Raw genomic sequence first — 24,800 nt, 5'->3', positions numbered from 1 at the left:
ATAGATGTAAAAATTCTTAATAGGTTATTAGCAAATCATATTTAACAAGATTTTAAGAAGATTATACATTATGGGCAATAGGGTCTCATTCCAGGGATATGAAGATGGTTCAATATAGATATACCAACAAATATAATTTACTACATAAATAGTATAAGGAAAAAATGCATATAATTATATTCATAGATGAAGAAAACTTCTTCAACAAAATTCAGCACCCATTCATTATAAAAACAATGAAGGAATTAGGGACAGAAGGAACTTACTTCAATATCATAAACGCTACATACAAAACTCCCAAAGCCAGCATCATAGTGGATAGGAAAAAACTGAAAGTGTTTTCTCTAATATCAACAACAAGAAAAGGATCCCACTCTGACCACTTACATTCAGTGTACTACTTGAAATTTTAGTCAGAGCATTTATTCAGAAGAAGAAAATGAAATGGAAACAAATGGAAAAGGAAGAAGTCATATATGGTATTATCCTATCTTAAAAGATCCAGAGAGATCCATGAGAAGACTTCTCGAGCTAGTAAACATTTCAGCAAAGTAGCAGGACACAAAATAAACATACAAAACTCAATAGCTTTTATATATAAGAATAATGAATCAGCTGTAGAAGAAATAAAAAAAAAGTTTCATTGAGAACATTGAGAACCCCATTAAAACATCCAGCAAATTCTTCACAGAAATATAAAAATGCCCTAAAATTCCTAGAAAGAATATAAACCCAGGAAAAGTAAAACAATTCTGAGCAGTAAGAGCAATACTCAAGACATTGCCATGCCTAATTTCTAATTATACTATAGAAGTATAGTACTAAACCAGTAGGATATTGACATTAAAAACAGGCTTTAGGCCAATGGACTAGAGGACACAGGGAAACCACATAGTCCAGTCATTTGATTTGTGACAAGGGAACCAGCAACATCCCATGGAGGAAAGACAGCCTTTTAAACCAGTGGTCCTGGGAAAATTCAATATCCATATGTAGAAGAATGGAACTAGATCCAAATCCCTCACCCTGCACAAAAGTCTATTCAGAATGAATAAAAAAATCCTTGGGGTTAGACTAGAGACTTTTCACTGCTGGAAGAAAACATAGGGTCAGGCACTGACTTTCTCAATAGGACTCCTAAAGCTCTGGAAATAATATTAATAATAAATGGGATGGCGTCAAATTAAAAAGCTTTGCACAACAAAGGAAACGATAGAGAACATGAAGAAATAGCCAACAGAATGGGAGAAAAATCTTTGCTACTTTTCTGACAGGGGATTCATATCTGGGAAAAAAAACCCTAAATATCCCCATTAATAAATGGGCAAATGAACTAAACAGACACTTCTCAAAAGAAGAAATACAGATGGCCAACAAATATGTGAAAAAATGGTCAACATATTTAGTAACTGGGGAAGTGCACATCACCACTACACTGAGGGTTGCATCTCACTCCAGTTAGAGCAGCAATCATCAAGAAAACAAATAATAGCTGGGTGGGTGGCACACATCTGTAATCCCATCGGCTCAGGAGGTTGAGGCAGGAGGATCACAAGTTCAAAGTCAGCTTCAGCAAAAGCTAGGCACTAAGCGACTCAGTGAGACCCTGTCTCTAAATAAAATATAAAATAGGGCTGAGGATGTGGCTCAGTGGCCAAGTGCCCTGAATTTAATCCCCAGTTCCACACAAAAGAAATCAAAACCAAAACAAACAAACAACAGCTGGGTAAAATGGCACATACCTGTAACCCCAGCATCTCAGGAAGCTGAGGCAGGAGAATCATAAGTCCAAAACTAACATTCTCAACTTAAACTTAGCAAGGTCCTGAGCAACATAGCAAGACCCTGTATGAATATATAAAATAAAAAAGACTGGGGATGTGGTTCAGTGGTTAAGCACCCCTGGATTCAATCCCCAGTACCAAAACAAACAACTCTAAAAAATAGTTTAAATAGTGATTATTTGAGGGAAAAAATCAATCAACTTATACATTGTTGATTTGATTGTGAATTTGTCCAACCTCTATGGAGATTGATATGGAGGTTCTTCAAAAGACTGGGAATGGAGCCACCATACGACCCAGCTATACTACTCCTTGGTAAATTTCCAAAAGAATTAAAGTCAGCATACTGTATTGATGCTCAAGTTTATAGCAGCATGATTCACAGTAGCAAAATCATGGAACCACTCTAAGTGTCCATGAACAGGTGAATGAATAAAATAAATTTGGTATATATGCACAGTGGAATTTTATTCAGCCATGAAGAAGAATGAAATTATCATTTACAGAAAATAGATGAAATTTGAGAACATTTTGTTAAGTGAAATAAGTCAAACTCAGAAAGTCACGGGTCATATGTTTTCTCTCATATGTGGAAACCAGAGATTTTAAAGAAGAAAAAGGGATGGGGAATCTGATGAAGATAGAAGGGAAACCATAGAATAGTGGAAGTGGATTAGGGAGAGGGAAGAGAGGGAAAAGGGAGGTATTGGGGAATAAATTGACCAAATTATGTTTTATGCATGTATGAATATGTCATAATGAACCTCACTATTGTGTATAATTATAATGCACCAATAAAAGAAATATTTTGGCGTAACTTTTCCTGAACTCCATTATGCCTATTATGAAGAATGCTGCAATTAACATTTGTATAGAAGTTTTTCTCTGGACACGTTTTAGTTTTCTTGTGTGTATATAAAGGACTGGAATTGCTAGGTTGAATGATACTCTGTTTAACATTCTGAGAAACTACCAGATTATTTTTCAATGTCAACACACCATTTTACATTGCCACCAGCTGGTATATGAGCCATAGGATTTTTCCATATCTTCATGAATCGTCATTGTCCATCTTTTTGGTAATATCCATTCTAGTGGCTAGGCAGTGATATGTTATTGCGTTTGATTTGTATTTTCTTTGTGACTAATGATGTTGGATATATTTTCATGTGCCTGTTGGCTTTTGTATATCTTTGGAGAAATGTCTATTTAAAGCCCATTGCCCATTTTTAATTTGGGTATCTGTGATTTTATTCTTTAGTTGTAGGAGTTCTGTTTCTAGAAGTCCCTTACAGGTGCATAATATGCAAATATTTTCTCCCATTCTGTAAGTTGTCTTTCCCTTTCTAAATGTTGACTTTTGAAGAAAAAATATTTTAAATTGAAGTGAAATCCAATTTTTCCTTTTGTTTCTTTTGCTTTTGGTGGCATAGCTAAGAAATCAGTGCATAATCCAAGGTTATGAATATGCAAGATTTACATCCATGTTATATTATAAGATTGTTCTAGTTTTGAAACATTACATTTAGGTCTTTGATCCATTTTATTTCTTAATGTGGCATTTTACATATTTATCTAATTTCATTTTTTTTTTTTTTGTCTATGCACATCCAGTTGTCCCAGTACCATTTGTTAAAAAGATTGTTGTTCATATTTTGAGTTGTCTGTCTTTGGCACCCTTGTTGAAAACCAGTTGACCATAAATTTGAGAGTTTATTTCTGAAATCTCAATGATATTTCATTTTCCTATATCTATCCTTGGGTGGGCACCATACTTCTTAATTACTGTAGTTCTTTGGTAAGTTTTAGAATCAGGAAGAATGAGTCCCCCAACTTTGTTCTCTTTCAGGGTTGTCTGGCTATTCTAGCTCCCTTGCATTTCAAAGTGAATTTTAGGATCAGCTTGTCAATTTGAGGCTACCTAGACTTTTGTTGGAGATTTTGCTTCATCTGTAGATTAACTTGGGGAGTGTTGCCGTTGTGACATGGTAGTCCATGAAGGTGTCTTTCTATTCATTATGTCTTATCTAATTTCTAGGATGTGTTGTAGCTTCAGTGTATTCACCTTATGCTTTTTTTTTGTTAAAGTTGTTATTCCTGAGTATTTTTTATACTACTACAAATAAATTGTCTTAATTTCATTTTCAGATTTTTCATTGCTAGTGTATAGGGAAACATAATTGATTTTTAAATATTAGTCCTGTGACCCACAGGTTTGCTGTACTCATTTATTAGTCCTAAAATTTTTCAATTAGGTTACTAGAGGACTTTCTGAGTATGCTGCCTGTAAATGAAGAGAGTTTTACTTCTTCCTTTCTAATCTAATTTGCCTTTTATTTCTTTTGCTTGTCTAATTGTCTCTGTTATGCTGTCTGTGGCTTTTGGGACAATCGTCATTTTTGCCTTTATTCTCATAGTATGTTATGTTATTTTGACTGATTTTTGTATGTGGCACCACTCATACATTCCTCAGACAAATTCTATTTTGTCATTATGTATAACTCTTTTTTTATTTGTTGCTGGATTTGGTTTGTTAGTATTTCATTGAGGACTTTGTGTCACTATTCATAATTGAGATTGGTTCACAGTTTTATTATGATGTCTTTGGTTTTGGTATCAGGATAATACTGACCTCATAGGATGAAGTGTAAAATGTTCTGTTTTGAATAATTTGTGAAGGATTGCTATTAATTATTTAAGTGTTTCAAAGGAACCCTCAGTAATGCATCTGGCCCTGGGACTTTCTTTCACAAAAGTTTTAGTTTATCGTTTCAGTTTCTTTTTCTTTTTATGGTCTATCCAGATCTTATATTATTTCTTCAGTAGATTAGATAGATTTTGTTTTTATATTTGTCTCTTTAATCTATGTTACTTAATTTACTTGCAAGTAATTGTGCATAATATTCCCTTTTTAAAATTTTAGTGTGGTTGGTAAAAATAAAAATTCCCTTTTCCATTCCTGGTCTCACTAACCTAAGTCTTCTCCCTTTCTTCTTGCTTAGTCTACCTAAAGGTTTAATGTTGTTCTTTATTTTCCAAGAAACAATTTTTGCTTTTATTGATTTTTTGCTGTTGTTTTCCTTATTTCAGTAATTTGTATACTCTAGTGTTTAATATTTCTTCCCTTCAGTTTCCTGTGGATTTGGCTTGTTCACAGGAAACAGTTTAAACACTGAGTTTTAGTTAGTTTTTTGTTTTTGTTTGTTTCTGTGACAAAAGGATTCGACCAGAACAACTGTAGAGGAGGAAAAGTTCATTTGAGGGCTCACAGTTTCAGAGGTCTCCAATCCACAGACAGCAGGCTCCATTCCTCCAGGCTGGAGGTAAGGCAGAACAACATGGCAGAAGAGTGTGGCAGAGGGAAGCAGCTCACAAGAAGATCAGAAAGTAGAGAGAGAGTGACGCCATTCACCAGATACAGATATATACCCCAAAGCCACACACCCAATGCCCACCTCCTCCAGCCATACTGGACGCCTCCAGTTACCATTCAGTTAATCCCATCAGGAGATTAGTTCACTGATCGGGTTCTGCTTCTGTAAGCCAATCATTTCTTCTCTGAACCTTCTTGCATTGTCTTTTGGAGGGCAACTCACATCCAAACCATGGCATACTGTTTAATGACTTCTGATTTAAACTGAGTTCTAGTGAGATAAAAAATTTTGTGTTTCTTGAGGTGGAAGGAATGCTTTGAGTTTTTTTTTTTAATATAGGCATTTGTAGTTATTACTTTCTCTATAAGCAGTACTTTAGTATATTCTTATTATATTAGTGTATTCTGAAGTTTTATGGTCTATTTACATTTTACTCATTTCAAAGTATTTTTCTAATTTTCCTTGTGATTTCTTCCTCAGCCCATTGGTTCTTTAGGAAGGTATTATTTAATTTCCACATTTCTGTGAGTTTTGCCAGTTTTTTTATTATTGATTTTTCATTTCACTTTATTGTGATTGAAGAATAAATATACTTATTTCTCGTTTCATTGCCTGTCATTTGGTGTATCCTGAAGAATGTAGACTTGGGAAGAGTGTATGTTCAGTCTTGTGTGGAGTTCTATGTAGACGTTTCATAGGTCTGGTTAGTTTATGGCATTATTTAATTCTTCTATTTTCCCTGCTCTGTTATTAATAGTTACTAATTAAAATCTTCAACTGTAGTTGTTGTATTGTCTGTCTTCCTTCCCCTAATCTGTCAGTGATTGTTTCATGTTATTTGGAGACTTTCTTCTTAGGTGCAAGTATGTTTCTAATTGCTCCATTTATCCAATGTAAGAAAGGTGAACAAGCATGTGTTTATGGCTTTTGCTATATTTAGTTTTTAATTTATTATTTGGGTTCTTTTCATCTGTTTCTGTGTGTTTGAGTTGCCATCTGGTGTCATTCTAGCTTTTTATCCACTGGCTCCTTTGTGTTGTTAGTGGCAATTAAACATTTCTTTTTATTGCAATCCCACCAATAAAATTATATATATTGTCTCATAAAGCGACTTTAAAATCAGTTATGAGAAGAAAGGATAGGTAATATGCATTTTTACTGTCTTTAAAATAATCGTGATTACTAGTGCATTTGTTTGTGGATTTGAAATACTGTTTTGGAGTCCCTTGCTTTCAGCTTGAAGCATTTCTTGTCGAGTTTTGTAAAAGCTGCATCTGCTGTCATCATAGTCTGTCAATTTTTGCTTACTTGAAAATGTCATTATTTTGCCTTTATATTTTGGGGGGGAGATAGTTTTGGTGGATATAGGATTCTTGGTTGACACTTTATTTTTCCTTGAGCACTTTGAACATGTCCTTCACTGTATCAGTGGTAACCGTTAATCTTATTGAGCTTCCCTTATAAATGGAGCCATTTTTTCTTGCCGCTTCCAAGATTTTTTTTTCTTTGACTTTCAGCAGTCAAAGTTTTCCTAAGATGCATCTGTGTGTGGATCTCTTTGTATTTACTCTTGGAGTTTGTTGAAGTTCTTAGATAAGTAAACTAATTTTTAGTCAGATTTAGAAAGTTTTCATTTTGAGTATTTTTATTTTTATTTGGCCCTTGAAGAAATTTGTTATTTAGTTTTAAAATATTTTAGAATTTTCCAGAGGGTTTTTTTCCTTGTTTATTTGTGATTTAATTCTGCTATGGTCACAAAATGTACTTTGTGTGACTTAAATCTTTTTAAATATATTGAGACTTCTTTTGTAGGTAGGAATATGGTGTACCTTGGTCATTGTTCTGTGTGCACTTGAACATAATATCCATTCTACTTTTGCTGGATGGAGTCGTCTATAGATGTTAATCTGGAAGTTACCTGATAGTGTTGTTCATTTCTTCAGTAGTTGTACTGATTTTCTCTCTGGTCATATATCAATTACTGAGCGTAGGTATTACAATGTCTAATTATAGTTGTAATTTTTTTTTTATTGTCTACAAAGGCTGGGACAGACTCTGGTAGTGTAAGTGCGTTATAATTGTTGAATTCTCTAAAGCAGGAATTATGTATTGTACATTTTTGATCCCAATTCATAGTAGTAATTCTTTAGTACATGAGGACAGCAGTGAGAGAACTGTGTGTCATATATATTTAGCTGATTTTACTTTGTATTTATATGTGATGTCTTTTTAGTGAAAACATCCAAACTTTTGATTTTTATTTGGTGTATTTTATTTGGAAAATATTTATAACAAAAAAACAGTTTTAGTCTCTGGAATTTAGCTATGAATTTAGAGTTTGATTTAGTTGAAATCTCATTGATATTTGCTTTGATTATATACACATAATGCACATTCATTAAGGTTACAATAGAAAAAATATTTTAAAGTATGATATAAATTGTGTATGCTATTTTTTTTAAATCTTGGGGCAGTAAATAACTCTACCTCAAATAGCTTGTATATCATTTGGATAACTTACATTTTTTTTTTTATTCCCTCAGAGTCATAAACATTCTACATGTATACGGCCATTTCTTCCATATTATAATGTGTCACATCAATTGGCTACCTTTTCTCTTAAGGGATCTTTTGTAAGTACATAAATGTGACTTTCACTTTGATTTTGATTTGAGAATGGATATATTCTATCACAGACCAGCAGTTCTTTAGTGAAGTCTTACATTATGAACTACTAACAATTTGCATATGAATATATAACTGCTCTGGTATCTTCTTTCTCCTGACTCCTTTTAATCAAACAGGACAGAAGCCAATAGGAGGTAAAGCTTTCTGTGGTTTTGAGGAACACTTAACAGAAGTCACTTTCAAGAAAATTGTTCTTGGTGATCTGAGAGTGATTGTATGGTCTGAGAAACATTTAAGCATTGAGTATATTAAATACAAATAAACAAAACCAAACAAATAAGACACCAGATTTTTGCTATTTCTACCTCTTGTTAGATTTGAATTGAGAAAATGCAGTACTCTCTTTGACGATTTTTACACAGGTAAAATAATGAGCATTTTTTAAGCAAAGGCACTAAAATCTTTTAAAACATTGACCAAAATTCTTTAGTGTTTAAGGAAATAAAGTATTTGTGTAAACAATGTTTTCCTATTTTTAAAAACATTATTGTTGGGGCTGGGGATGTGGCTCAAGCGTTAGTGTGCTCGCCTGGCATGCACGGGGCGCTGGGCTCCATCCTCAGTACCACATAAAAATAAAATAAAGATGCTGTGTCCACCGAAAACTAAAAAATAAATATTAAAAAAAAAATTCTCTCTCTCTCTCTTAAAAAAAAAAAAAACAAACCAAAACATTATTGTTTAGAATTTGAGATAGTTCTTTTGGTAGAGAGAAACAGTGTACATCATCATTGCTCTGTTCTTACTGGTACTGATTTTGGAAATTCTCCCAGAGTATGCGATGGATCACTGAACCATGCTTTCTTGTGTTTTCTCCCCAGAGTGACATACCAGAGCTACAAGTGTGGTATACCAAACTTGCAAAGCCGTTGGAGAGAACTCTTTTTAAACAACTGGATTCTCTATGGGTAGTTCTAAAATAAATTCCTATATTTTGGGTATTGCAACAGTAAAGCAGTAAAAGGGAACAGAAAGTTGATGAAAAAGAGTTTTTAATTGATCATTGATTTTATAGCTGAAGCATAATGGAGATATAATTGCATCCTGATTTTTAAAATAGAAATCCTCTAAGGTATTATAGAAATTTTGTATATTTATGGGACTGTTTTGTTCTTAGATACTGGTTTGATTTGGTGGCTGGTGCCATTACCCACCCGGCTGCCCCAGTAAGAAATTCAAGTCTCACATGAGGCTGTCTTTCCCAACTGTGGACCATTCTCTTATCCATGTGTTTTTGCTCCTCATTTCTTATTCTCTACTTCTGTTGCTGCCTGTTTCAGCTCCTCATTATCACTCTCCTGGATTTCAGAAACTACCTCCTGTTTTCCCAGCCTCCAGTATGACTCTCACCAGCCATCACCTGCACCTGTGCTGTGTTTGCAGTGCAGGTCTGTTTTTTGGCAGCACTGTGTTTAGAATGCCCCAGCACTTTCTTTTTGTCAGTTCATATCCCTTAGCATAGCGCATGACCCTCATACCTGCTCATGAGGTGGAAGACTGCTTTCTAGATGCATGTTCTGTTAAACTGGCCTTTCTTCACAGAGTAGACCTCTTCCATTTTTCAGAGCATGGGACACCCATTTACCTACCTCTGTGCTTTGCACCTGTTCTTTTCTTCTTCTGGAATGGATTCTCTTCAGATCTTTGTCATCTTTCAAGACTCAGCTCAAGTGTCACTTCCCCTGAAACTTTTCTCTACCAGTCTTAGTGAATAGCCATTTGGCCTGTATGCTGCCCAGTTTAACAGTTTCCCCATTACAGAAGATGCCCGAGGATTGGGAAACTGCTTTACTTCGCTTCAGCCCAGGGGCCTGCCTCAGTACCTAGTATGGAGGTTTCTCAGGAAAGGTTTCAACAAGTGATTGGCTCAAGCAAGCACATTACTTCACCTAATTGACACAAATCTTGCTACTTTTTCTGATCATTCTTAATGTTCTGATAATTAGCTTGTCACTATTAATGATGAAACATCCATTACATAAAAAAATCTAAAACAGAACAGTCTCTACTTTCTGTATAACAAATTGCTAGAAAGAACATAACAAACCTGATTTTTTCCCAGGGGAAAAAGAATATTATTTCTGAGCCAGAATATAGCATTAGATATTTTATAAATCTGACCATCAGTTTATTGTTAAAGCGAAGATATTTAAACTTCTTTAATTCCAAATAGGAAAAAAAAACCCAAAACTCTACAAAGTCTCATAAAATGGGCATAAATTTAATGCTTACATTAATTGTGCAAGGGATTCTAATGTCTTCAGAGGTCTGCATTTAACGCAGGACAGCTATGACATAGGGAGTGTTTGCTGTTGGTCACACACTAAGCTAAGTACTTTATAAACATCATCTGGTTTAGTCCTCAAAATATCTCTGTGAAGTATGTAGTTTTCCCCTTCATTTTGAAGGTGAGGGGGAGAAATATAGAGATTAAGTTGTCAAGATCATAAATGTGACATGAACTTAAACTTGAATATATTGGGCATAAATTTTCTTTTTTAATTGTTAAAGGTTTTATGGGATTAATAGTTGAGTCAACAGTAATATTTTATAGATTTTTTTCTCTTAGTAAAATCCTAAAAGAAATAAACAGGCCTCTTAACTGCATGTATTAAATATGCACACACTATAAAAAGCTTATAGTGTGATGAAAAATAATAGGCCTATAGAATTGATTTGGGAATCATCTAATCCTTCTTCCCTCCACGAAGTAAAATGCTTTAATTTTTCTTTCTATAAATTATAATTAATATTATAAAGTCTTCTAAAATACTTGAGAAAAAAGGATCCCAAGGACCTTGGTATTAATGTGTCTTTCACACATGTTTAGGAAGTTCTAGCAGAAATGAATTGGGCTCTTCCTTAAACTTGGTTTTTAAAAAGCTGTTTTGTCCCAGAGATGAGCCATTGCCCCTGGCATTGACCCAGCAACATGTTTTTCAGCTCCTTGACAGTGGTGGCCGTTTCACCCTGGACCTGCAAGAGGATGAGCTGTTTACACTCACCACTCTCACCACAGGCCGAAAAGGCAGCCACCCACTGCCTCCCAAATCCCAGTCCTTCCCACTCTCTTATAAGGATGATTTCAATGTTGGTAAGTATTTTTCACTAAAAATTTCCTTGGCCTCTGTCTTTAGCAGGACTAGGTCAGTTTCTGTCTGTTAAACTACATGCATCATGGAATGACTATCACAATCATATTTATCAAGCTCTGTGTGGTGAAAGGAGACCTAAGTTCTATGTTCCTGCAAGGCAAATCTTATCTGGATTTTTTCAGTGCCAGAGAGGTTACTGTCAGAATGAAAGTTATAATTCTAAGATGTTTTTAGTGGAACTTAAGATTTTTAGCTCTGCCACTGCTCCCTTGACCATTAATCTCTTGTGTGGCAGTTAGGACATATGAATGCCTGTCTTTTCACGGTGCTTGTGAACTGAGTGCTGCAGGGGGCAATTAACTGTTCTTGATGATGAGTAATCCACATCATTGTAAACCCTTTAGTTGTGTCTGGGAGTTGTATATTATAGCTGGTGTTTGGGAAGGTCTGTCTTAAAACCATCAGAAAAGTTTCGGATTATAGGTATATTAGGAGAACCATTTGAAAAAAAATAGTAAGAGAAATGGTTATTGTGATTATATTCCTAGATCACTCAGTAAGCAACAAAATTTGTTAACTAATAAGTGGTGTTATACAGGATTATTGGCCTCATAGACAAAGTCAGGTGGCTCTGTAATCTGTTCTAAAAATTCTGTACCTATGTGAGAGTAAGAGGGAGGGTATTAGCATTACTAAAGAGAATTTAAACTTCTTGTTGGCTTCAGGACTGCTTGTTCCACCATTTGGAGACTTTACCACTCACTAGCCCTCCTTGTTACCTTGTCTGTGTGATCTTTAGCCAACTGACGTAATAAGACCTTTGGACTGTACTGCAGTCTGCTAAACTACTTGAATAAGATAAAAATGGGTAAAAGTTGAATGATGTAAAAGTCAATCTCTTTGTTATATCTGAATGCCAAATTTTGGTTATCTGCATTATTTTTTAGAAATTTTCAACAGTGTTTCAAAAGGTACCATCAGATTCTATAAAGTTTTGATACTAAACAGAATTTATTGTGTTTTGAACAGATTACCCATTTTTTAGTGAACCTCCAAATTTTGCTGATCAGACTGGTGTATTTGAGTACTATACGAATATTGAAGACAAAGGAGAGCATCACTACACGCTGCGCCAAGTTCTTAATCAGCGACCTATCACGTGGACGGCTGATGCTGCCAACACAATCAGCATTATAGGAGATTACAATTGGTATGTGAGATGCTTCAGAATGGACCGAGCATTACAAGGTCATTTCAGGCAGATCTACATTGAGGAGGTCAAAGAGTTTTCAGTAGTCCTCCCTGCACAAGATCACAACAGATGTGTAATAATTTTTGAATATCATGGTACCCACTAATCAGCAAATTGTTTTGGTGTCTTCATGTTCCTCCTTCATATTAGCCCAATTTAATACTGGTTATTTCAGGAGAAATTTGGTTTTAATATAAAAAGTGAAAAATTTGGACCCAATTATAATTAATATTTACTTATATAGACTTTGTGGTTTTGTTTTGCTGGAGTTGATTTGTTGATCTGGTGTTGCCACCTGTTGGATCAATAGTATACTTACACTTTCTTAGCCTTTGTGGAAAGTCTAATTACCTGCTTTAGGTGGTTCTTTTCTGTTTTTTTTCCTATTTCTAGTAAATTCTTCTGTGGAAAAACAAATATGCATGCATGTGTGTATGCACATGAACACATGCATTCCAGGTTTCAAGATAATAAATAGTAATGCCAAGCCATGAAACTTGGAAACTGGTCAGGGAAAAGAAGACTCTGAAAATTTCTTGAGTTGCTTATCGACAGAATGCTACAAAAAGTCTTTATCCCATTTGTATTGTGTCACTCCCAGTTATAAATCCCTGTTCTAGAACCAAGCTCTGACGTAAGTCTAAGAAACTTTTAGTTATCTAGTCCCCGGAATCTTACAACGCTGTGGAAAGTAGGTAGAATTCTTCCCTAATTTAGGATAACTGTGGTGGCTTTTTCTCTTATTTAACATACTATTTATCACATTGTCTCTGAGGTAGAAACTTTTAACTAGATTTTCTGAACATGTCCTTGGGGTTTGTTACTTTCTCATTTGTGACTATGGTCTTATGATACAGGTGGGTGGGTGTTTTAGTTAGCTTTTGTGTTGCTGGGATCAAAACACCTGACAAGAATAACTAAGAGGAGGAAAAGTTTATTTGTGGCCCACAGTTTCAGAGGTCACAGTCCAGAGGTGGCTGACTCCATATTCTCAAGAGCTGCCCATGATGAGACAATACTTGATGGGGGAAGGGCCCAGGGGCAAAAAGCTGCTCCGTTTATGGCAGGTCAGGAAGCAGAGGAGTTGGGGAGGGTGGAAAGGGAAGGGGTCACAGGAAAGAAGTATCCTTCCAGGCACACCCCTGGGTACTTACCTCCTCCAGCCACACCCCACCTGGCTTCAGTTACCACCCAGTCAGTCCGTCCAAACTAGGATGGACTGATTAGGTTATAGTCCTCATAATCCAACCATCTTATCTCTGAATATTCCTGTATTAACAGGAGCTTTTGGGGGACACCTCATATCTAGAGCATAACAGTGGGTTTAAGTGTAAAAGGCATGACCCATTGTTTTGATCATCAGGTTGGAAGTAAGCTATCTAGGAAACTTTAACTTTTCTTTGTACTCCTGTTCCCTATGCTCCTGAACCCTATAGAGACCTCTCTCTAAACTCAAACTATCATTTCTGGGTGAGTCTCCAGAAAAATTGAGAGGCCACTTGTAGTAGAATGATGAGATTTACTATCCAAAGATGATGACAACAACAAAAATCTCATCTATTTAAAGATTTAATACCAAGTGGTAATAATCTTTGCTATGATCTATTATAGTGGATAAGGCAGTGGGGAAGAGATAGGTGGAGGAGAGTATGGAGACGGGGAAAGAGTTACAAAATTGGAAAGAAAAGGAGCTAATGAATAGCAGTTATTTGTATCAGGAAAGGACTGTTTCCATCCTTCTCAACCCCTATTTTCAACAGGTTTCTCCACCGCTTGGGAACGCACAGCAATTCTGCCTCACAACTCTGCTCTCACATCACCTCCATACTTCTGTTCCTGACTTCCAAGATCCTTTGTCATTTGTCTCTTCTGTTTGTTCTGTTTTCCCCAATATTCCATCTTCTGTTTGAGGCAGCCAGATGGGCTTGGAGATGTATGCTGATCCCATGTTCCTTACTGTCCTGTGTCTGCTGACTAAGGAAAGGAGGGAATGAAAACTGCTCAATATCAGGCACTTTAGTGAACTTCCCACAACTACCTATGGCAGGGATGTCATCCTCTTGCCTTATGAATTGAGGACCTGAGGCCCTGGAATGAGATTTACTAAGACAGACCCAGGCCTGGAGGTTCTGTTCAGTTCTGTTACCTGCACCTCACAGACTCCTGTAATTAGTGTCTTCTCCCTGAGAGTGGGAGGGGAGATGAGTTTAGTTTTTCTGTAGAGCTGTTTTAGTAAATCAGTTCTAGTTCTCAGGTGCTCAGTGCTGACAGTTCTTAAATTGTGTTTTTCAGTAGAACTTTCTCTTACAGATTTTGTTAAATATCAGCACAACAATTTGACAAAGGGGAGGCTCTTCTAAAGCTACTTAAGACTTTTCTGTCTTTAGTAAGCTGTCACTGGGATCTCAAGACAATCACAAAATTACCTTGCTTGTAAACTATTCATTCCTTTGATCAAACTTGCTTAATATATTGGTATTTTTCCCCCTTCAGCACAACCTAGAGACTGTGGCTGTGGAAGAGTAAATTCACCTTTATTCTATTTCATTCATTATATACAAAAGTAGCTGGCAAGTTCTGATGAAAGAATCACTTATCCTAGAATATGATGTGGAAAAAAAGAAAAAAGTTTCATTTTCTCTCATTCCATCTCTAAATAGAATAATTTTATGAAACTGACAGTATCTTTTATACTTGCAAACTTCTCATAAGCCAGAAAAGAAGTTGGGGATGTACATGAGAGTGCCCATCCTCAGAGGTTTCATGCTGGTGACAATCTATGGCAGGAAAGCTTCTTCTAGTATCAGCATATATGAGATGGGGCTCGAGTTACTTAGCGTCTGATCTTCCTGTAAAGCACTCCAGATAATTAACTGTGGGTCTTCCTGATTGTGTTCCCATTGTACACACTTCCTTTTAAATATATTTTCCTTTATGTAGTAAAACTCCACAGTGCAAAATTCTCTTAAGAAACTCTGAGGAATATAAAAACCAGGTAATTCTAGATCCACCCCCCTCATTCCCAAATAGATTTCCTGGTGTTCCTAGTCTTACTTTGTATTGTTAGCTTTCTTTCTTGGTTGCATGCAATTTTTTTCCTCTTTCCATTTGCAATTAGATACCGAGTAGGAAATAATTTTTTTCCAGAGATTATGTTGGTTTGGAGTGGTTGTATTGCTCCTAAAGGAGAGTGTTTACAAAGAAACCTGGAGGAGAGCTCATTGTCACAGCTCAGGTAGTCCTTGGCTGGCTGCATCTTTCCCCTTCTTTGATATACTCTTGGTAAAGAGTGAGCCTAGAATCAGGGTATAATTGCCTCTATAGGAGCAGATTCTCTGTAGGGTAAAAATGGTAGTGGGATTGCTGTGGGATTCCCGGACCAGCAACAGCCTCCCCTGGGAAGTCATGCACATTCATGCACATTCAGAGGGCCTACCTCACACTTAGTGAATCAGATGCTATGGCAGTGGGGCCAAAGGGCTGATCGTAATTGGTCTTCCAACACGGCTCAAGTTTGAGAAGCCCAGCAGCAGAGGCAACAGAGTTGATTCCATCTTTGCAGAGAAAGAATTTCAGATCTTTCTTTAGGAGCTTTTAATTCTTCTTAGGTGTAAATATGGAAATTGGCCACAAAGTAGCTTATGTTCCTCCCAGAGGCTCCCAGCATTGCTCTCATTGCTTCTCTTTGCTGATGGAAATTTGAATAAACCTTTTGTTCAATTTTGTAGAAACTGTTACTTAGTATTCATAGAAAAAACGGCTTATTTCACTATTATAAGAATGGCAAGTTGTTTTATTATTGACAAAAATGTGATCTTTTAAATTTATTTTTAAATTGGTACATTATAGTTGTATAGAAAAGTGGAATTCATTGGGATATGTTCATACATGCACATGGCCTAGTCTGGTCAGTTTCATTCTGCTCTTTCTCCTTTTTCCCATCTTCTCTCTCATTTTCATGAGATCCCCCACCTCGCCTTTTTATAATTCCTATTTCTCCCTAACTTCCGCATTTAAGAGAAAACATTTGACTTTCTGAATCTGACTTATTTTGCTCAGCATAATGTTCTACAGTTCTGTTTACCAGCAAATGACATAATAAGAAATACGATCCCAAAGAGCTCAAGAATTGTAAATATTATTGTCCAGTAACCCATTAATAGAAGCTATGAAATAACTTAAGTTTTGTAACACTTAAAACGATTATCAGTGAAGATTCTTGAAGCCCATCCAAGCTACAAACTCAGATGTAGCAAGTCATTTTTTGCTTCACTTAGAAGTTTGGAAGCATTTGATATAAAATGGAATATTTGTACTGCATTAGGAAAGGCATGATTAAGCCTACTAATCAACATTTTCATTCTGCAGGAGCGATCTGACGATACAGTGTGACGTTTACATAGAAACCCTTAATAGGGGAGGTGTATTTATTGCAGGAAGAGTAAATAAAGGTGGTATTTTGATCAGAAGTGCCAGAGGAGTTTTCTTCTGGATTTTTTCAAATGGATCTTTCAGAGTTACTGGTGACCTAGGTAGGTGACTTTTTTTTTTTTTTTAATAGCATGTGACTTGCTTTGTGATGTTTCTTTGAGCATCTGCTTGTTATTTGTGGGAGCAATAAAGAGCTCCACTGCAAGGTGCTGGTGCCTCTGATTGGGAAGAGATTGACCACACATGTAACAACAGCCAACAGTTCAGAGATGTAGTTATTGAATTTGTGTAGATGAGTAGCTCAATAAATGAAAAAATAAGCATGCAAAGGTTTTTAGAGTATAGAGTGAGCTGGGCTGTGATGGTAGGATTTGTGTAAACTGGGGTGAGGTAGTGAGGGGCGGAAGAGAATGCTGAGGACATCCCGTTCCCAAAAACAAGACTTTGAAATGTTGCTATTGTGCTTTGTAGAAATTAAGGAAAGGAATTGATCTGCTTAAAACTAACAAATCCTACTTCCTAATTTACTTACTACTTGAAAACAGTGTGACTTTTCTCATTCTTCTTCAGAGCACTGGTCCTGCAGGGCACATCATTTAACCCTGACTAGGTGCAGTAGGGACTGTTGAATTACAGCACGCCTGAGCTGAAAGATATCTCACTGATTTTCTAGAACAGAGAGCCAGAAAGTTGAATTGATTTTTCTGAAGTCTCAAAAAATAGTTAGTGATAGAACTGGAATTAGGAGTTTAACTTTGTATCTTCAGTACCCACTGTTCTGTGTTTTAAACTGCCTGTTTGAGGTCTCATCCTGGCTTTTTCTTAGTCATTCAAATGTGATAAATCCCAAAATTAACTCTTTCTTTTCTCCATATTAATTCTAAGTGAATGCTATTACCAGATGAGCACTTCCACCAGCTGGGAATATTAGGGTCATCTAGGACTACTCCCTCTTATCCTCTGTATTCAGTCTAATCAATTATGAATGTACACTTGAATTAGAAGCTAATTCATTATCCAACCGTTGGCTTCTAAGTTTGTCTCACTAGTTTGGTTGTGAGCAATTTAAACACATAGCTTATGGCCCATAACAGGATCTCATACATGCTTATGGAACATATGGCAAAATGCAGATGTTTTGTTTTAAATCAGTTGTTGTAGAGCTAGAAATGAAAGGTCATAGTTCTGTATTATGGCTGGCCTTAGTGCCATGTAGATGCATTATATGATTCTGTGATTTAGATTTTAAAAATGTTATCAATTAAGATAATCTTTTTGCATCACAGCTGGATGGATAACATATACCGCAGGAAGTGTTGAAGTTACAGCAAAAGTGTGGTATACACTCACATTAATAATTAAGGTAAGGATTGCTGATTTTAATTAAGTAAAATGACCTCATACCTTTCTAGAATTTTCTGTTGTAAAACAAGTGGAAGAAAGTATGTTAAGTTTTGAAGAATCATGGAAGCAGTAAACCACTCATCTCTGGGATGAAAATGATGTCAGTGTGACCACGAAATGACTACAGTAACTGACTCTATCAGACCACTATTTAAAAAAAAAAATTTAAATTTTTTTCTGCTTCTTAAATTCTAATTGTTAAAGTCAATAATTGAATTATTCTTCCAGTTTACTTGAACCAAGACTCTAATTGGAACTTATAGGTATAAGCAAAGTCATATAAATTTATTTTTGATGGTTTAGAATAATTTGTTTTTCAACTATAAGCACAGTTTTGTAGAAGTTGGTTTCCATGGATTTTTGTTAGAGAAGATTCCAGAGTATTATAAAGGACATCTAAAAATAGTCATCAAAAATCACTGGCTGATAATGAGTTGTTGATTGACAGTGTTCCCAAGAGAAACTGCATAAAGAAATTCCTTTGTGTAACATGCTGTTCTCTCCCACAGTAGACCTCTCATAATCTTGTTTAGACTGTGATAGAAATTAATTATGAGATTCAAATAAGTTTTGAATTAGTTTGTTCTCTCTTCCCACCAATCACTGAAAATGACAGTTTTTCAAGCACTAACAACATGTGTTAAAGATCTGGTTTGAATGCAGTATAATTTATTTATGGGCTTGATGACCATAACTTTGTTCTCAATTTTTACCTTTATGGGGGGGGGGATCCTAAATGTGCTTTCTTGAGGTACACATATGGTACTGTTTAGTCAGATATTTAGAAGTAGAATTACATTGTAGGTTTTCATAGCTATTGCCATATTGCTAGTTATACTATACCAACTTTGGAGCAACTATAATATGATTTTAAACATTTTTTCCAAACTAATCTGCATTTCTTCAATAATTAGGGAGATTGCACATCTTATTATGTTTATTGACTATTTGTATCTTCTTTTCTCTGAAGCTGCTTGACCACATCCTTTACTCATTTATTTTTATCTTTTTTGATGGATTTGTTTGAATTTATTATAAATTTTGGATAGTAACCTATTATCTATTGGTCAGATGTATTCTTCTCTTTTGTTATGTGTATTTGAATTTTGCTTATGATATTTTTGATGAATAAGTTTTAAAAGTTGATACTGTCAAATTGTTCACCTGTTAAAATGTTTTTCGGTATTCACTGCCATGTAAGTGGCATAAGATGTTTAGTTAGCCCTTTTAGAGCTGAAGATAACTACACAGGTGTGTAGTTTTAGGAGTGTGGCTCTGAATTTGGAGTTGGATGACTTGGATTCAAGTCCCAGCTCTGCTGATAAACCTGTACAAGGCCCTGGGTTCATTCTCAGCACTGAAAAAGAAAAAAAAAGACAAAAAACATATTTATTTTGGTTTTGGGCCTAGTGCTTTAGATATCCAGCCCATTACCTTTTGAGAGTAGCTGGTTTTAAATGTTTGGCTAAGGTTGGCATGCTGTGATATAGGTTCAGAATGTGCCACAATCATGACAATAAAGCCTATCATTTATTGTTCATGGTATCCAAGCACTGACCTGAGTAGAAAGGCAACATCATGAGGAAAACACGTTTTTTTCCCCTTCTCTGTCAGTGACCAGTAAATCACACCTCATGGGCACTTACCTGATTGTACCCCACACCCTGCCCTATCATCACTTTAATTGATGGTTTTTCTACCTTAAGGGTACCCAGTTCCCTATGGCTTCTAGTGATATGCTATACATGGGGACAAAGCAATAAAACTCTTCTGGTTGGGTGAAAGGTCCCTAATGAAGACCTTAAATACATAATGAGGTAGGGACAGATGTTTTGGCTGCAGCACAGTCATACCTGAAGAACTGCACCTGTTAGCCATGGCATTTGCATTTGAAACTATTGTAAATAACAAAAGTTTTGCTAAAGCTTTATTAGAATGTTATGAAAAGGATTACATTTCTGTTTTTACCTTTGAGTGGAGTTCAAGGAAATACTGAGATATTCCATGTGCCTTGGTAACTATTTAAATAGGTAGTTTCTATTAGTTATTCCAGAAATTTTTCCTCATACTTCAAACTTCTGTTTAAATTCTAGGAATTGTGTTTTGCAGTGGTTAATATTGAGAAAAACATTTGCTTCACTAAGTATGTGGGCTCTATTTTATTAAGAAACAAACTTCAGAGATGATTTCTATGTTTTCAAGGGATGCATTTCTCTCCACTCCAGGGTTCTTTGTCCTCTGGCATGTTGAATGGCAAGCCGCTGTGGACAAACATCCATGTGAAGTATCCAAAGAATGGCTGGGCTGCGATTGGAACACACTCCTTTGAATTTGCACAATTTGACAACTTTCATGTAGAAGCCACAAGATCATAGAAGCTCAAGCACATCATGAAGCCTGTCTAGATTTTCTTTCATTTTAGTTTTGGTTCAGAGCCAATTCTTATTTTGATGGACCAGTACATGAGCCTTTGGAGGCTAACAATAATGAAGAGTAACTAGAAGAAAGATATATTTTTGCTTGATCGTGTTGAAAGATTTTCTTAGAACTAATCCCAAAGGAAAGATAAATGAATCTTTAATATTAGCTGGCATGTCTCTTAAAATTCAGACCGGTCATTGGTCCTGTATTCAGGAGTGGTTAGGGTGGTTCAGGCCTTGAAACCTGTATCTTATTTGCAAGTGATGATGCAGGTGGCTGTGAATTGATCATCACTGAGATGTGTTTAGGAGTGCCATAGTGTGTCTAAGTGAGCTGATGTCCTCCTGGTGAGATGATGATGCCACAAGAGGAAGTCCAAGAATATAGAAGTGCTGCTCTTTGAAAACCACTTCAATGTGTTATTCATACACTCTAACAAGTACTTTTTTATATCTTCTTTTTTAAAATGATGCTTCTGAATTGCAGGATATGATGAATGGAATGATTTGAAAAATGCCTCTAAATCTATTTCTGCAGTAATAAATATTAGCAGATTAACTGGTTTGTTTGCATTCTTTAATTCTTCTGATTTTAACTTGTAGTCTTATAACCCTCTTGCCTCTTGGTGTACATTTTCCCAGGTGGCTGGAAAAAGAGAGAAGACCCAAGATAGCATGTGCTGTAAGTGGGCCTAGAGAACGAGTTGTCCTTGTTTTCCTATGTGTCATTTCACTGTGCCTTTTGTGACCTGCTCTCATGTGAGTCTCTGGGAACCGACCAAAAGAGCCTTGAATGATTCATCTCCTCTTATGTGAAAGGAGACTTTTACTATCTCACAGAATTGGGTCATCTCCTAATGATGTGGATGGTTAGATCACTTTTTCTTTTTTTTTTTTTTAAGTCCCAGTGCATTTATATGTAAGTATAGCTGAGCATGTTTCTCATTAGTATGATGTATATCTAAGCATTAGTATAGTTCTTAGAAGCAAATCAGTTATTATGAGGGCAAAGTAAGTTCTGGAATTCTTTCTAAGAAAAGAATTACTCATTGAACTGATTCTACTATTTAAACATTTTTAATGGTCTAACATAGGCCAAGCCACAATAAAATTTTGTATTACTTTTGATGACAAGAAGCTAATTACTAGAATAAATCAGATTAGAGAAAATTTTAAAATTAAAACAAAGTCTAAATGACTTCTAGTTCAAATTTCTATAAATATTTTTAACAAACTAATATATATATATATATATATATATATATATATATATATATATATATATATGTATACTTTATGTATGATAGAATGGTCCCATTTTAAGTGTATGGTTCAATGAGTTTTGATAAGTGGATCTACCCGTGTAACAGGTACTCCAGTCAAGCTGTTGAATGTTGCCATCACCTCAGAAAGTTCTCCATTCCCCTCACTCCCAATTTCAAGCAACCATGATGTGACTTCTGTTACTATTAATTAGATTTCTTTACTCTAACACCTGAAAGTGGCATCGTGTGCTGTGTACTCTTGTGATTGATCTCTTTCAGTCAGACTTTTCCATATGGCATTTCAGTGATTGGCTCCATCTAAAGAGTATTCCATCATATGGATTGCTACATTTGTTTTCTCCTCCCAGTTTCCATTATAAAGATAAAATTCCATCAGTATTTACATACAAGTCTTTGTGTGGACATATGTTTTTATTTCTTCTGTGTGAATACTGAAGAGTAAAATTGATGGGTCTCATATTTTTTCAGACTATTTACATTCAGTACTATTATAAAGAGATGCTTATTAATTACTGCCATTTAAATTTATTTATGATGGGGCTGGGGATGTGGCTCAAGCGGTAGCGCACTCGCCTGGCATGCATGTGGCCCGGGTTCGATCCTCGGCACCACATACCAACAAAGATGTGTCCGCCGAGAACTAAAAAATAAATATTAAAAAAATTCTCTCTCTCTCTCTCTCTCTCTCTCTCTCTCACTCTCTCTTTTAAAAAAATTTATGATGCTTTTAAAAAATATTTGTTCTACTTAGTTATACATGATAGCAGAATGCATTTCAATTCATTGTATACAAATAGAACACATTTCAATTCTCTGGTTTTATACAAAGTAGAGTTGCATCATTCTTGCAGTCATATATGTACCCATCTCTTTCTGCTGTCTTTCCTACCCCATGCTCCTCCCCTCCCTACACTCCTCTTTGCCCAATCCAAAGTTTCTCCATTCTTTTCATCCCCTCCCCGCCCATTATGGATCAGCATCCACTAATCAGAGAAGAGAAAACATTCTGCCTTTGGTTTTTTGGGATTGGCTTACTTTGCTTAGCATGATATTTGCCAACTCCATCTATTTACCTGCAAATGCCATAATTTTATTCTCTTTTAATTCTGAGTAATATTCCATTATGTATATATACCACAGTTTCTTTATCTAGTTTGTTTCCACAGTTTAGCTATTGTGAATTGAGCTGCTATAAACATTGATGCCACATTTTTTTTTTATCCATTCATCTATTGAAGGGCATCTGGGTTGATTCCACAGTCTAGCAATTGTGAATTGTACTGCTATGAACATCGATGTGGCAGTATCCCTGTAGTGTGCTCTTTTAAGGTCTTCAGGAAATAGTCCCAGTAGGGCAATAGCTGGGTCAAATGGTGGTTCCATTCCCAGCTTTCCCAGGAATCTCCATACTGCTTTCCAAATTGGCCGCACCCGTTTGCAGTCCCACCAACAGTGTACAAGAGTACCCTTTTCCCCACATCCTCGCCAGCACTTGTTGTTTGACTTCATCATGGCTGCCAATCTTACTGGGGTGAGGTGGTATCTTAGGGTGGTTTTGATTTGCATTTCCTTGACTGCTAGAGATGGTGAGCATTTTTTCATGTACTTGTTGATTGATTGTATGTCCTCCTCTGAGAAGTGTCTGTTCATGTCCTTGGCCCATTTGTTGATTGGGTTGTTTGTTTTCTTATTGTCTAATTTTTTGAGTTCTTTGTATACTCTGGATATTAGGGCTCTATCTGAAGTGTGAGGAGTAAAGATTTGTTCCCAGGATGTAGGCTCCCTATTTACCTCTCTTATTGTTTCTCTTGCTGAGAAGAAACTTTTCAGTTTAAGAAAGTCCCATTTGTTGATTCTTGTTATTAACTCTTGTGCTATGGGTGTCCTGTTAAGGAATTTTGAGCCCGTCCCCACAATCTGTAGATCGGAGCCAACTTTTTCTTCTATCAGACGGAGAGTCTCTGGTTTTATATCTAGCTCCTTTATCCACTTTGAGTTGACTTTTGTGCGTGGCGAGAGGAGGGGATTCAGTTTCATTTTGTTGCATATGGATTTCCAGTTTTCCCAACACCATTTGTTGAAGATGCTATCCTTTCTCCATTGCATGTTCTTAGCTCCTTTATCAAATATAAGATAGTTGTAGCTTTGTGGATTAGTCTCTGTGTCCTCTATTCTGTACCATTGGTCCACCCGCCTGTTCTGGTACCAGTACCATGCTGTTTTTATTACCATTGATCTGTAATATAGTTTGAAATCTGGTATCGCTATACCACCTGATTCACACTTCCTGCTTAGAATTGTTTTTGCTATTCTGGGTCTTTTTTTTTTCCAAATGAATTTCATGATTGCCTTATCTATTTCTACAAGAAATGCCATTGGGATTTTGATTGGCATTGCATTGAACCTATAGAGAACTTTTGGTAATATCGCCATTTTGATGATGTTAGTTCTGCCTATCCATGAACAGGGTATATTTTTCCATCTTCTAAGATCTTCTTCTACTTCTCTCTTTAGGGTTCTGTAGTTTTCATTGTATAAATCTTTCACCTCTTTTGTTAGGTTGATTCCCAAGTATTTTATTTTTTTTGAGGATATTGTGAATGGAGTGTTTTTCCTCATTTCCGTTTCAGAAGTTTTGTCGCTGATATACAGAAATGCCTTTGATTTATGTGTGTTGATTTTATATCCTGCCACTTTGCTGAATTCATTTATTAGTTCTAGTAGTTTTTTTGTAGACCCTTTTGGGTCTTCTAGGTATAGAATCATGTCATCCGCAAATAGTGATAAGTTAAGTTCTTCTTTTCCTATTTTTATGCCTTTAATTTCTTTTGTTTGTCTAATTGCTCTGGCCAGTGTTTCAAGAACTATATTGAATAGAAGTGGTGATAGGGGGCATCCCTGTCTTGTTCCAGATTTTAGAGGGAATGCCTTCAATTTTTCTCCATTCAGAATGATGCTAGCCTGAGGCTTGGCATAGATAGCTTTTACAATGTCGAGGTAAGTTCCTGTTATCCCTATTTTTTCTAACGTTTTGAACATAAAGGGATGCTGTACTTTGTCAAATGC

At 35.9% G+C, this 24,800-nt stretch overlaps 1 protein-coding gene across 5 annotated transcripts in view; it reads left to right on the top strand.

Moving 5' to 3' along the window:
• The window catches only part of GALC (galactosylceramidase), an 80,788-nt gene extending 59,772 nt beyond the window's left edge, over nucleotides 1-21,016 (top strand). For 4 of the 5 annotated variants that reach the window (XM_081291048.1, XM_081291052.1, XM_081291050.1 and 1 more), the window contains 7 exons: nucleotides 7,702-7,791; nucleotides 8,668-8,754; nucleotides 10,790-10,940; nucleotides 11,971-12,151; nucleotides 16,562-16,725; nucleotides 17,911-17,987; nucleotides 20,254-21,016. In XM_081291048.1, coding sequence (XP_081147174.1) covers nucleotides 7,702-7,791; nucleotides 8,668-8,754; nucleotides 10,790-10,940; nucleotides 11,971-12,151; nucleotides 16,562-16,725; nucleotides 17,911-17,987; nucleotides 20,254-20,403 — 900 coding nt within the window. In that variant the 3' untranslated portion in view covers nucleotides 20,404-21,016. The remainder of the gene's footprint in view (nucleotides 1-7,701; nucleotides 7,792-8,667; nucleotides 8,755-10,789; nucleotides 10,941-11,970; nucleotides 12,152-16,561; nucleotides 16,726-17,910; nucleotides 17,988-20,253) is intronic. The other variant, XM_081291049.1, reaches the window with a different exon arrangement.
• Nucleotides 21,017-24,800: the final 3,784 nt, after the last annotated feature.

The sequence above is a fragment of the Spermophilus citellus genome (genome assembly GCF_964194105.1).
Source record: "Spermophilus citellus genome assembly, chromosome: 4".
NCBI classification, from domain to species: Eukaryota; Metazoa; Chordata; class Mammalia; order Rodentia; family Sciuridae; genus Spermophilus; species Spermophilus citellus.
The sequence above is the reverse complement of the archived record's forward strand: the minus strand, read 5'-3'. Positions and strand labels throughout refer to the sequence as shown.